Source organism: Macrosteles quadrilineatus, unplaced genomic scaffold, assembly GCF_028750875.1.
Source record: "Macrosteles quadrilineatus isolate MER2022 unplaced genomic scaffold, UCM_ALF_1.0 Scaffold_2__2_contigs__length_208266976, whole genome shotgun sequence".
In the NCBI taxonomy this organism is placed as follows: Eukaryota; Metazoa; Arthropoda; class Insecta; order Hemiptera; family Cicadellidae; genus Macrosteles; species Macrosteles quadrilineatus.
In genome coordinates, this window is record NW_026542595.1 from 172,859,956 (window position 1) to 172,875,086 (window position 15,131).

Below are 15,131 nucleotides of genomic sequence, written 5' to 3' on the forward strand. Positions count from 1 at the left end.
TATATTCATGATCCGTACAGTTTCTGTTCTAATATCTGTGGAATAATGCTATCAGCTATTTCTCTATCTACTGCATTCAAAAGTCAACAGCTGATCATATGTCTTTGTTTATGTGTCAAATACTGCTTTCATAAGGATTACATTGAAACTTTGAGACCCAGTGGGGCGGATTCCTGAGAGACTTTTTTAACGCGATATAGATGTTGGCACTCACCGGTATGGTCTTTATCACCATGCAAAATTTGAAAACGATTGATTCAGCCGTCTAGGAGGAGTTTGCGTATTACGAAATGCATAAGAGTCGACGTATAAGAGCTTCGCTCGCTTCGCTCGCTCCGCTCAATAAAACTATGTTGTATATAGTTTTTGAAAGACTAAGTATATCTATATATATAAAATCCAATGTATGTTTGTATATTTGTATATTTGTATATTTGTATGTTTGTATATTTGTATATTTGTATGTTTGTCCTTTATGGACTCCAAAACCGCTCGACAGATTGTAATGAAACTTTCAGGCATTATTAAGTATTATTCAAGGATGGTTTGTGTGAAGTTTGGTGCAGATCCGTCAATAGGGCTCCGCCCCAGTGGCTCTGGAGTTTCCCATGTTAACCTTATGCGTACTCATATTTAAATGGAATTAAAGAATCTTAACAGCTGGTGCAACTAAACAATTTGATTCTATGATGTTCAATAGAATTAAAAAGTTAATAGGTTTACGAACAGGGTGCAGCACTATATTTATTTTTAATTTATGATAACAGCTAATTTGCAACCAAAAGGTGAGTGAGCGTAGCGAACGAACTTCAACCTGGAGGCGAGTTAGCGTAGCGAACGAGCTAACCTGAAGGCAAGTGAGCGCAGCGAACGAGCTCCAACCTAAAGGTGAGTGAGCGTAGCGAACGAACTTCAACCAGGACGTGATTGAGCCATGCGAACGAGCTCATCTTGAAAATGAACGAGCATGTGACATAAAACCACAATAGGACAGGACGACGTCTGTCGGGCCAGCTAGTAATCAATAAAAACTATAAAAACTATACTGTACTACACATTTTTAGGTTGGATTAAATCCAAGCGTTTAAGGGAAACACTGCACCAGCTGATCGTAGTCGTCGTGTCTTTAAAAGTTGCCAACTTATTTTCAAGCGTACACGGATTACGTGCTTAAAAAGCTCGCTGTAGTATTTATATGCTTCATAGTAACTGTAGGAAAAATATAATTTGTAACACGAACGCGAAGTGTAATATGATTATATAGCTTAGCTAAATAAACATATTACACAATTTTGATAGCCACTCTATGCTACAGTTTGCACAGTAAGCAATCAATTCGGAACTCAAGAAATTTTGCGTGATTCTGGTAGAATTACAGGTGTATTAGTTTGTTGGAAATTAAGGAAATAAGTAATAGCCTAACATAATTACGCCTTAAGACAAATTAGTATTTTTTCTTCTGGCTTGGTATTTAATAGATGTTGTATACAGTACTGTGTTAAAGACACTGGTTTACAATTTTGTGTCATGTGAAAACAGCAATTAGAGACAAATTAATGTTTGTAGGACTTTAGATGAATACAGAATTTGATTAACGTTTTCTGCAAACAATTGTGTATATCAAGATATACTGGTAAAACAGCAGGACAAGATAATTTATGGAAATTATTGAGAAATTATTATGATGAAAATCGGTAACGTAATGATAAAACAAATTATTAGATGGATTTGTATTTAAATTTTTCACTTCATTTGATATTTTTGTGTAATTACTTAAACAAAGTATTAACTACCACAGTAAAAAAACTATGTCAATTAAGAACAAGAATAAGTTAAAAATCTGTGGTTTTTCATCGTTCACATGTTTACAAAAGTTTGTAAAATTTTGACGAAATCAATTGCGTTGACTTAAAAACATTCAGATTCCACAAATAACACACATGACGCATAACATTTCAGGATAGGAGAGTCTGTCCAAAAAAAAAAAAAAAAAAATGCGGAAGATCAATATAATTGCTAATGTCATAATAATGTCTTAAACACAAACTGACAAATAGGCTTTTTTACGATAATATTTTTACGTAATTGTTTCGAAACCGTGTTCACCAACTTATTTTTACTCCTGTGTCCTGAAAACAAAAATATTGATGTTTTTCAACATCTCGTACATGTTTACCGATCGTAAAAATTTGCTGAAAACAATTTCGTAAACTTTAAAACACTCTAGCTGTAAAATACAGTAATGACAGCAGTGTCGCGGGACCGATTTGTCAATAGGTGAATGAAGCGAATGGACGTTCTAGTTTCTGTGTTTGTTCCATCAAACAGACAGACAGACAGGCAGACAGACAGACAAACAGACACTTGATCGTGTCTCGTTAACATCTCTGTTTCTCTCAATCTCACTTCAACTCCCGACAATCCGTAAACATTTTGTTCCAAGGTTTGTTTAACTAAAAGCCATAAACTCAGCGATTGTCACTTAACGACTTTTCAGAGTCCATTGTTTTGATGTTGACCCATAAACTACTCAGGAAAAATTGCATTTGACGAGACAAAGGATTATTTATAGTTTTACTGTGTTAATGACGTATTTGAATTGTACAAATATTAACATTTTGTTTCTTTCGCCTTTTGATAATCTGAACTTTGCTTTCCTTTTCCATTTGTGCGTTTAATTTTCACGCTTACTTGAATTTAATTTTTATGATTGTGAATGGTTCGCTCTAATGGTTTTATGAATCTGTTTACGTCGTTAATGTAGCAATCAATCAATCAATCAAATTATTTAAGATTGGGACGCCACTATGTACATATTTTAACCCAAATATGAGTGAAGGATGAGTGTAGGATGAGTGGCGCGATCTTGTAGTCTTGTTAGTGACTAAGGCCGACATGTTCCTTAGACACAGCTATTAATTAATAGCCCATACAGCTAATGACAACTAAGGTACCTACAGTTTATAGTGGAATCCGAACCACATTTTTTCTTTGGTATTAACGAATTGGTCTAATTATCAGGATAGTACTGCGGATAGTCGTAGTACTCACTAGTGCGGATGTTATCCATACCAGGGAGTATCGCATCCACAGTGCATTCCTATAAATATCCACAATTCGTGACCTCCTAGTAGATGGATTAATACTCTTTACACATGACTGCTCGTACAACGTAAAAGTAACGCTTAAAGATAATATTCAATATTATAATTTAAACTTAGGTTATCACATGAAGGACCTTTTTGGCCGGAAAAGAGGTTGGCGGCCCTTTTAACCTAGCAATTTCAAGTACGCTTGGATCTCAAAGACTTGTCGGCTGTTGGTGGAGCCATAGATTAAGGGGTAGACATTGTAGCATATATCTACTATTTAATCTGTTTATCAAGAAAAGCAAGGGGTGAGCCGGTACAGTACGTGTATGGACCGTACTGATATATTTTTAAGGCCACTCAGGGATGTGAGCCCACGACTTTGCTCCCTGGGTTCCACAAATTTGAATCACATAATTGAACAATGCTTTATTGTAGAATAGAAAACTCGTATGTTTTAAGACATAAAATGAACACACAAACCTATAGACTTAAAGCATAACTTTGACATAAGCATGGTATCACCGAAATTGAACTTAAACAATAAAAACTCTTTAGAAATACACCACGAAAGACGAGTTAATGTTTTTAAAAGAAAATCAAGGAAGAAACCGACAAAGGCTTTTGTCTGTAAACAACTTAGTTAGTGGTTTAATATATTTTCCACTATCATGTCTAGTGTCACACTCAAAAGGAACTCACTAACCAGCTCAATCCGATTTTTTCTTTAGATAAAACTAAACACTATTCACAAAACATTGGTTTTTATTGTTTGTTTGGAACAGTTGGCGTTTTAATAAATATTTTATACTCAGTATTATTAGTATTAGTTAAAAAAATGCCGGTATTATTATTAGTATTTTTATACCAGTATTATTATACTTTTACCAAACCATTAAGGAAAAAAATAGTTCGCTTAGCACCGTATGCTGTTTGTTTTGCAATGTGGGTATTTTTTTAAGTTCACCCGGCAAGCCATTTGTACATTTTTATAAACTATCGAATTGAAAAAAATCGACTTTGTAAACGAGTGAAGTATGTTATAGCCTGATATTAAAGTTATATTATTTAGTTTTCCCTTTAAAGTTAAGTTTTAGAAGGTCAAGAATATCTGCTTACCAATTAATACGAGTAACTTAAGCCATATTATGTTGTGTTAGTAAAAAAGGTGAACTTGTATTGGAATATATGGAAGATAATTGATGCAATATCTGTATACAGGGCCCCCTCCCCCCCAAAAAAGGATGGGAACATAATTTACGTAGTGATTTATTGGGTGAAAATAAGGAGAAACTAAAGAATAAAACTGGTTTACAAAAATGCCTCGTTAAACAGATATCCGCCGTTTTGTTTTTAAATAAACATTTTTATCTTTGGATTATTATAACAGATCTTTATGAAACTTGATATGTATGTTGTAGGTCCATGTTTGAAAAAATATCTTTAAAACTTCAAAATGGTGGCCATTTTAATTTTGTACATTTTAATTGCTAAAAATTGCTGATTTTATGGCAAAAATATTAAAAACGCGTTTATTTTGTATCAAAAATTTTCTAGCAAATGACACATAAATTAAAAAAAATAAAAAAAATTTTTGAAATATCACGATTTTTAGTTGCAAAATACAGTACCTATAGAAAAATGAGATAAAAAGCCAATAACATTCTTGATATTTCAGCTATTTTTATTCAATATTTTTGAACTTGGTGCCGATTGATGGAACATTGTAAACACTGAATAAAAGTTTTCTAGACACTTTCTTTACAAAATTAGCCACTTTTTGTAATTTAAATTTTAAAAACTAAAATTGCCACCATTTTGAAATTATAAATTGGACAAAAATAATTGTTTTTCCAACATATACACAAGTATTTTATACCTCATAAAAATTGGTAAAATCGAAAGATAAAATTTTTATGTAAAAAATACAAACTGGCAGATATCTGGTTAACGAAGTGATTTTGGAAAATATTTTATTCTTGACTAGCTGGGTGCCCGTTCTACGCACGGGGATCTTATCATAGTTAGTTGAAACCTTCTTATATTAAGAACAGCAGTTGGTTTGCATATTATCAGATATGTTGGCAAAACTATTATATATAAACCTTAGCAAATACAGTATCTGACAGTAGTGACAGTTTCGAGCCAAAACAAATGCTCCGCAATTAAATGTCACCCGGATCGTGTTGGTCCATATGTTAAATCCAATGATTAAACTAAAAAATGCTTTTCATTTACGGTTACACTATATTGCACTTACGATTAATTAAATCCGTTATGTGAGAAAAACGTTTTTAATCTCACTTGGTTGGGATTTGCTTTCAAAATGTGATCGAAAATGGTTGCGGTATTTGTAAACATATCAGTGAAAGCTAGAAAAAATAATCTTGATCCGAACAGCTGTTCGTTATTTCCTGGATGATTATGTGATAAAAATTTTACAAAACTTGACAAAAGTCGCACAAAACTGCATTTTTGAACGTCCGTAATTTTATTTACAATGTAGTGAGGCCATATTTTAATGGCTAAAGACACTCTCGCCAATCCAGTGAATACATTAAAATGACTTGGATCTTGATAGGTACTCTCGTTTTCCTAAAGAAGATAGCGTAAAATGCCATCTTGAGTGTTAAAGACAGACAGACAAACAGAAATAGAGATAAGACTCGTTTCTGCTTCTTTAATGTATAAAACGTAAAAATAACCTTAAAATGTATAATTCTGAGCAATGTACAGACAAAACTCTAATTTTATTTATATAGAAGATTTTCTTCTATTTTGACTCAAGGAAACCCTTCCTAAATCATGTCCCAATCTTTTTTTAACACCCTGTATAATATTAAATTGTATATCATGAATTTATTTTCATCAAAGATGTGCAGTCATAAATTTCCCAATGCGGAAACACTCACCATTACCGTAGCAAATATGAGTTGCCTATCAATATACAGTATAAGTTGCTCTTTCTAAAAGGCAGAGTAGGATGCTGTTCCCATGCATCGGGGGCTCAACTACACCACTAATTTATATTTATAACTATGTAAAACTGAATAGAAATTAAACTTGTAATTGTGGTAACCACATAGATGCATTAATCAGTATTTTGTAAATATTAAACTTGTCAAAAACGTATACTTTATTTGGTACCATTTCCATTTACACCCGATAAAATATTATTTTTTTCACCTGTAACGTTTTTTATTCAATGAAATATTTATGATTTCAACTTTAATAGATGCTTGGAGGAAGCCAAATAGCATATTATATCAAGTTCAGAGGTTTGGTAAGGTCAGCACATAAATACTCAATACATTCAAAGATAAATATATTTTTTAACAGAAAAAATATTTGTAAAAATTAAAATTTACTATGAATTACACTTACACAAATATATCTTCTTACAAATTACTATCTCTTAATACAATACGTGTTCATGTAACAGCATTCCCTTCATGTAGAATATACGTCTAAATCTTTAATATTTAAAATATACAAACAATAACAATTTCTATCCATATTATCACATCGTCTTATGTCCTAGTAACATTCTAGAGCAATTCTATTTCCTAAAACTATGAAAGACATCAAACTAACCTACACACATAACATCCAACTTAAAACTTGAATTTACAATCTAATACATTATTAAAATTACACTGAACAAGTAGTTTTAAAACTTAAGGAATGCAGACACAGGAACGTGAAAAGTCATATTAAAAAAAAATTTAGGTTACTTTGAGTTTGATAACTAAAAGCTTATAACTTATTAATAAAAACTTTTTAGATATCAATCCTTATAACTTTGTAAATTTAAAAACTTTCGAAAATTGAAATGAATATAAAAAAAGCCGTTAATGGACACATCAACCAACAATATCTTCAGCCCAGAATATTATCTGATTGTGCTATACACCTGCATTGTTTAATTCGCAGAATCTTCTTACGTCGAATAGTTGTTTTCTTCTTTTTCCTGCATCTCAAAGTGACGGTGATCCAAGAAGATATCTTCGGCCTGCAGAAGGCACAAGACCTGAATGCTGAAAGGTCTTCATCGGGCTTTCCTGATTTACCCTGAAAAAAAGTATGTTGGCTAATTTGCTATTTTGATGGGGAAGCCTAGAGATATACATGGTTTTATAGACCTACTATTCTGTAGGTTGTTTACTTGACAAAGACAAGTTTCTTTTTTAAGCCTAAATGTAGTTGTCATTTGTTATTTGTTTCGTCAGTAATCTAATTCTATCTTCACTAGTTTGCCTTTAAACTACACGCTCTGTTTTTTTCAGAATAATTATGCTATTGAAAAAGCGTTGTACCTGACTTGTACATTTTTCAAATAACGAAGACGGTTGGAAAAGGGATCTGTCTTCGGCCAATGAATGCACCTTATTCATTGGCCGCAGTTAGATCACATCCCTGACTACATTCATTATTTAAACACACTATAGCCAATAAATTTAATTATCCCAGTGTGTGGATGTTACTGGACTGGAGTTTTATCAAAGTTGATCAGGGTTTGGGTTATGAACAAATATGCTTATACAATGGAGAAGTTTAAAGGAGGTTAAGAATGGTAATTTAAAATCTGCCATTTTACGTTTCGATCCTAAGAACGATTGATTCTGGAGTTGTATGGGCTATTTATAATTTTTTTTTACAAATTTGTCACCGAAAGTAACAAAACTAAGGTTCAGTAACAAATACAAAGGTTCCTATACAAAATACAAAAAGTACACCCCAAGTATGAAAGCAAAATAGTGAAATTAAAATAATTCTCAATTTTGTTTTACTATGGGATTTTTTTTCATTGAACACAAATAACAAAAAACCCCAAAGAACATGAAATTGTGCTGGAGGTTTTTAAGCGTATCAACCCGGTTTGAGCTTAGTTGCGTAAATACCTTATCTAGGCCATGATAGCTAGTTTTGATGGTCTTCCTTGAAATATTACAGTCTGTATGATGGAACCTGTCTCCTGACAGTTTGTCTACTTGAGACTGGCATGGGTCTTAAGCCATTGGCCAGTACCCAGGAAGATTGGGGGCTGAAGACAGGTTCCATCATTCAGAGTATATAATCAACATTACCTTACGCCTTGGTCCTTTGGGGATGTAGAAGGAGTTACATTGGCCATAGCAGAACCTATTGAGCACTGTGACCGGAGAGCACCCTTCTTCCTGGACGACCTGGACCAGCGGCTCTGACTTGCACCAATCCCTGCGGAGATACTCCTTCCTGGTGACCAGAAGTGCATCCTTGCTGGACCGCAGGAGGCTGCTTCCGCGACGTCGCAGGATATCCTGGAGTTGGTGGTCCTCTGTGGAGTTCCTGCAGAGAGAGTTATCAGTGAGATATGTTGTGATACTCGAGAGAAAAATAAATTCAATTTATGGTCAATAGTTCAGTTTTGAATTAAAACATTACGAGGTGTTAGCCCGTCCTACGTACGGGAATTCAGTAGGCAGTTAAAACCGTGTACAATTCAGATCAGCTAGTTTACACATATAAAAACAAAGTTTCTTGCATTTTTAATGTGAAAAATCATCTTGTTAACAAATGTTGTGTGACCAAATACGTTTTTATTCCATCATAGGCCTATACGATATGCATTTTAAATCCGATAATTTTACAATAAAACAGCAATTCTGTAATTTTTACGATGTGAAAAGCGTTGAAGTGAGATTTGCAGCCGATTCGCACAGACGCACACTGATTATAAGTAGCTTACAGTAGAGAGAGTAATAGTCAATTGAGAAGTGTATAGACCTAGTCAACGATACCACCATCCATAGCATACCTGCCTCTTCCATAATTATTATCACCACAATACAACTACTATATACACAATTTCCAGTAGGTCTGAATAGAAACGACCTAAAAAAAACGATAATATCCAATAAAATTCACAGTACACATAATTTTACTTTGGTGTCCTAACATCAAAACTAATCGTCACACCTATCCTTTATATCAATTTCGCTGCATTAATTGCTAAATAAATAAGTGTAAACAAAGAAAAGTAAAAACAATAACAGATTGTTCTGAAACAGCTGTTTGGTTCAAATAACATTAATTTGAAAAAATAACTGGTCACATGTAGCAGGAATATAAAAAGTAAACACGCTAGTAAAGCTAATGACGTAATGGTCAATGTTTATTATCCATACCGTTATCTTACTAATATTATAAATCTGAAAGTTTGTGAGTTTGTGTGTGTGTGTGTGTGTGTGTGTGTGTTGCTCAATCACGCATAAACTACTGGACGGATTTGGCTGAAATTTGGCATGATGATAGCTCACATTCCCGATTAACATTAAAGCATATTCTTATCCCAAAAACCCTTTCGGGCTCCGCCCCAGTGGCTCTGTAGTTCCCTATGTTAATTTTATGATTTTTCATATTTAAAAGGAATTAATGAATCTTAACAGCTGTTTCAATTAAACAAGTTGGTTCTGTTCTATGTTGTTCAATAGCATAAAAGTTACAAGGATTACCAACAGGGTGCAGCACTATTATTATTTTTTTTTGTGGCAACAGCTAATTTCCAACCAAATGGTGAGTGATCGTAGCGAACGAACTTCAACCTGGAGGCGAGTTAGCGTAGCTAACGAGCTAACCTGAAGGCAAGTGAGCGCAGCGAACGAGCTCTAACCTAAAGGTGAGTGAGCGTAGCGAACGAACTTCAACCAGGACGTGAATGAGCCATGCGAATACTTATGAAGTTAAACGGGGCAAAGCCCGCGGGTACAGCTAGTCAGTTATATCCTTGATAATTACCCACCCTCATTGAATAAATGTACATAGTATTTTCCCATATTAGTTAATTTAAACTACAATATATTCATAGTTAAAATAAAAGTGATTTTTTCACGTTTGGGGGCGCTGATATAGGCACCCCCAAACGTAACCACAACTGAACACGATTTCATAAAAGGATGGTTTGTCTAATTGCAGTATCCTAGGTCAATGTTGACGTTGTGTTCAATCTATGTCATCCATCTGTTTATCTTTGTATAAAACCCGGCTGAGGTTGTGGTGGTAATTTAAAATCGTGATTCATGTTTATTCTTGATATTCTTTTTATGACATCAATATTTCCGGGCCTAATCCAAAGAAAGTTAAAGCAGACAAACATTAATTGTAAACAAAAAGCTACCATGGAAGAATTAAAACATGTAAACATTGTTATTTTTCTAATCTTTCCTTGAAAAGTGGAGCAGTAAAATAATTTGCATTTATCATTTTTTTATTAAGACTCGTGTACAGAGCCTCGATTTGTTCTGTGGTTTAGTTAATTTTGGTCTAAACTATTTTAAACTGTGGTCTAATTATATCTACTAATCTTACTTATTTCCTATAATCAATGACAAAATAAGAGTAAATAAAATAACCTCATAGTTCCATAGTTTATATTTAACCAGCTGTTAGTTAAAACAAATTATATTGCTCTAAAACAAATCGAAGATTACAAAGATTGCTTTAAAAAATAATTTGAACATCCTAGTATTTTACTATGTATATTTAATTAACTGTCATCCTCTTACAGAAGAATTGAACGTATCAATGATAAGTATTACACATAGTATAAATTAGTCAACCCTAAGTATGTCTTTACATTTTTATCCAAATGCTGAATTTGTGACACAAAAGCTGAATGTTTACAGCTGTTATGTTAAGCAAATTATTTTATGCCAAAAGCTAGTTTAGAATCTTAGCGTCGGCTGCTAGACTTTTTAAAAATTAAAACTTAATTTCTAAAAAATGGGACCCTAAACTAAAATTATGGCTTCGACATTCCCTAGTTCTCAAAATTATCTTTCTTTCAACACAAAAATCATGAAAATCCGCCGAGCGGTTGATTCAGAATCGTGAAATAAAAAAAAACACTGTTTCATTTAAATTTATAGACGAGCTGTTGGCCCGTCCTACGTACGGGAATCGAGTAGTCAATTCAACATAAATAGGATTCAGAAAAGCTAGTTTACAACTTGGTGGCCGATTCACACACGCTGGCTTTGAGTACAGTAGCTACATACCACCTTCCACTGCATAGGCCTACTATCACTTACCGTACCTTATTTTACCACCTTGGCCAATGAAACCTCTAAAATGATCCTTGCCTCCCGTTCTCTTCTATCCCCTGCCATTTCTGGACGACAGGAAGACAGGAAGATACCATAGTCTGAAGATGTCTTTCATTACTTGGTCTTCCAAGTGGTCGTCTACCTTGTAGTACTCCTTGGAATACACTTTTAAAAGTTGAAGTATCTTCTCTCCACCATTCAAAGCCTGTCCAGCCCATCCGAGATCCGAGCCTTTTGGTCTACTTTTGGAATGTACCACTTTATCAAGTTTCTGAATCATACACCGGTTGACATTTTCATGTGTACTGTATGCAGTCATACTTATATTCAAACATCTAGAAAAGGATGTATCAACACGTAAACCACTTATATCTTAAAGGATTAAGCACTTATACTTAGACGGATATCATTTATGACAAAACTTGATTATACGTTTAAAATGTTTAGTTCAAAATTACACAATCTCCTGATAACATAGATCTTTTACGGTAGAAAATAAACTGCATTTTAAAGTAAAATAGTGTGGAAGCAAACTCTGACGATCAATATTTTTGTATACAAACAACTTGTAACATAAACATTTCAATGACAGTTAGAAACCAGCTGTTAGTTAAACCAACACTAAAACGACTTTAACTCGTCCGTCGGCTGCTAGACTTTTTGAAAATTAAAACTTAATTTCAAAAAAACTGAAACCCTAAACTAAAATTATGGTTTCGACATTCCCTAGCTCTCAAAATTATCTTTCTTACAACACAAAAATCATAAAAATCCGTCAAGTGGTTGATTCAGAATCGTGAAATAAAAAAACCCTGTTTCGTTTTAATATATAGGATGTTCTACAAGCTCTTCAGGTATCAAAAAGCATAATGGAATTTTGTGTTAAAACGCTGGCCAGAATTTTCGCCACAACGATGTCATCTCCCCAAAGACCCAAGATTTGACAATCGTCTCCAAATATTTTAATACAACCACTTTCATCCCGCACCTCAATATTGACTCTGTGGTCTCTTCTTCTAGAAGGGAGTTGTTGTCGAGTAGGAACTCCTTGGATGAGTTTGCTCTCCTCTCAGCCACGATCCTCTCTACCGCCTTCGTGTCTATCATGTCCAGGATGGAGTCCGCAGCCACGGAGGTGAGGACAAGGACCAGCAGGAAGCAGAGGGTCGCCATCCGACACTGAAGAACAACGTTGTATTAACAATCAAATATTTTGAAGTTTTAGTTGGACAATGTAATGGGAGTAGGTACGCTTGCATGATGGAGTTATGACCAGACTTGCCTGTGGAGAGAATTTTTTTAAATACGCATTGATTTGCATTTGCACTCAGTTACAGATCAAGCCTAATCGTCCACAATAACTTGAGGGAAAGTGCAGTTGATTGAGAATAACAGCTTAGTGAACACTAGGGTTTGTGGAAGGAGGCCCTATTTGGTCTGAGTTTAATAAATCTTAGTCCTTAGGGTTCAGAAACAACGAAAACAAATGAACAGGTGTATTTTTTTGAAATGGAAAATAAGTCCAGCTGATTTGCTGAATATGTTAGGAAAGATCAAATCATAAATCTTTGCTTAGGATATTTGGAATTGTAGTCTGCATTGAGGATATAAAAATATAAAAAGCTACTATCACAGATGGTATTATTATCTGTTTTCATCGACAAAGATACATTAATATTGTACGTCATGATATTATGCTAGTGTTCTTTCCCATACAGATATTGAACAACTTCGTTTAAAGTTTAGTTCGCCTTACTTTTTTTTAACATCCAAATATTAAACTCATGATATTATGCTAGTGTTCTTTCCCATACAGATATTGAACAACTTCGTTTAAAGTTTAGTTCGCCTTACTTTTTTTTAACATCCAAATATTAAACTCATGATATTATGCTAGTGTTCTTTCCCATACAGATATTGAACAACTTCGTTTAAAGTGGAGTTCGCCTTACTTTTTTTAAAGTTCCAAAAACAATCCTAAATATAAAATAAAAATTAGAATTTGAAAGACCTAAGCAATCCAACCAATCTATTTCACTCATCTCACGTTTGCTACATTAGGTGGTTTGGGATTTGGAAATTACTAAGACGAGAGATAGTTCGTAACATGTAAATGTCAGTGCTGTGACAATACCTCTAGACAGATGGCTTTTATTTGAAGGTCATTTTGGCGGCAAATGTCAGCTGGCAGACGAGCATTTGGTTCGACTCCATTTTACTGTGTCCTGCAATCATATAAATGAACAATAGAAGACTAGTTTCGCTTTTACTTTTTTTATAAACTGAGAGAATATGTTTTGGTTGTAACTATTTCTAGGATTTTAACTATATTTTAATTAGTATGAAGTCGTTAGATGAAGTCAAACGTGTTTATTCCGTATACATAAAAAGAACCTTGCCAATCTCCAAAAGTGTCTATTGTTAAAAGAATTATTGACATTGTGCATTAATACAGCTTAGTGTAATTTACGTTGCTTGTACGCCAAATAACACGTCTATCATAGGGAAGTAAATTTCGGTACAGTATTTGTTGTCAAAAACAATATAGAATAGTAATAACGTTATCGTCTTACTGCAGCAAAAGCGGCCGCTTTTTACATGAGTTGCGAGTCTAAAGTAGCATTTTTACTCCATAAAGCCTTTTTAATCTCTGGGAAGTAAAAATCAGCTGTTGTAAACAGTAGTAAATTTCGATTATAGCAATCGCATGGATCGAAATTATATATCGATTGATTTAGGTAAAGGTTTAGCTTATTGTTGCGTTCTTGCCAATCGACATATCGATGGTTACAGTGAAACACTCGTAATAGACGAAATGATTGTATCACTTATTAAACAGCTGCATATTTAAATTAGCAAAATTGGAAACAAGCTGAAAATTGTTTTGAGAGGTTATCTATGAAAATTATTTTCTATTCTATGTACTCGAACGTTAAGAGCTAATGTTTATGAGGGACTTATTGTAAACAACAACAGAATAATCCAACTCAAACGGTTGATCAAATATAGACAACTCTTAAATACATAACACGCATACATGTTAGTAAACACTTATAAGTAAGTATATTTTATATTTGTTTAATTTATGAATACTCTAGTTTTGTATTTACGTAAGGTTTTATTAATTTTGTATAGATGTTTAGGATTCTTAGCAAATCATGCCAAATTTCAGCCCAATACGTCTAGTAGTTAATGTGTGATTGAACTTCAAACAGACAAACAAACTTTCACATTTATAATATTAGTAAGATAAGTAAACTGTTGTAGTTTGCTTGTTTGCGATCATATTTTGATAAAATTTGGAAAATGCATCCATTTCATACTAAACTATTAACATTTTACAAAAAACACCTTTTTACCCTCCCTGTTGCAGCAAACCTAAGTACTCGTTAAACTAATGTTATTTAAATAGGGAATAAATGTGATGTTTTTAAGGAGACATTTTAGTGTAAATCCAGTCAGGCAAATGGGAATTCGTTTAGTCTGCAGGTTTGCTGCGGCGGGGGTATTTTTTTTATCGGGACAGCGAAATGAAAATGTACACATACAAACAAGGCTTTATCAATTGCTCTCATGAAATGAAAATAAGGCCATCTAGTCTTACAAAAACGAACGAAAACAAAATTCAACTATGAATCGCAAGCTTGATTTCAAGTTAATTAAAATTGCAGAAAATTGGAGATCCAAAAGTTTATAAAGTATGAGACACCAATACTCATCTAAGACTTATTTATTAGTGATTGAAAGGTGGATTTTTTAAAAGACAGGGTTGTCTGTCTGGTCATATGGGCGCCTAGTACTCTCTACCCCTTCCACCCCTTATTTACTCACTCTCTCTCTCTCCTCCCCCCAAACCCCACAAAATACACTTGCATATTGTTTGTCGGACCTCTTATCCGAATTATGTCAATAAACTAAACTATCGCCAATACTTCTGTTGGTTTATTTTGCTGATACA

At 33.7% G+C, this 15,131-nt stretch overlaps 1 protein-coding gene across 2 annotated transcripts; it reads right to left on the reverse strand.

Moving 5' to 3' along the window:
- Positions 1-6,489: 6,489 nt before the first annotated feature.
- Positions 6,490-13,399, reverse strand: LOC128987665 (gremlin-1-like). 2 transcript variants are annotated; one of them, XM_054408635.1, is made up of 4 exons: positions 13,308-13,399; positions 12,162-12,352; positions 8,177-8,417; positions 6,490-7,160 (listed from the first exon to the last, which is right to left on the reverse strand). In XM_054408635.1, the coding sequence occupies exons 2-4, from the start codon at positions 12,344-12,346 to the stop codon at positions 6,969-6,971; spliced, it is 618 nt and encodes a 205-aa protein (XP_054264610.1). In that variant the 5' UTR covers positions 12,347-12,352; positions 13,308-13,399; the 3' UTR covers positions 6,490-6,968. The 2 variants fall into 2 exon arrangements, with proteins under 2 accessions (XP_054264610.1, XP_054264611.1); XM_054408636.1 differs by having other exon boundaries at positions 7,066-7,160; positions 8,182-8,417.
- Positions 13,400-15,131: the final 1,732 nt, after the last annotated feature.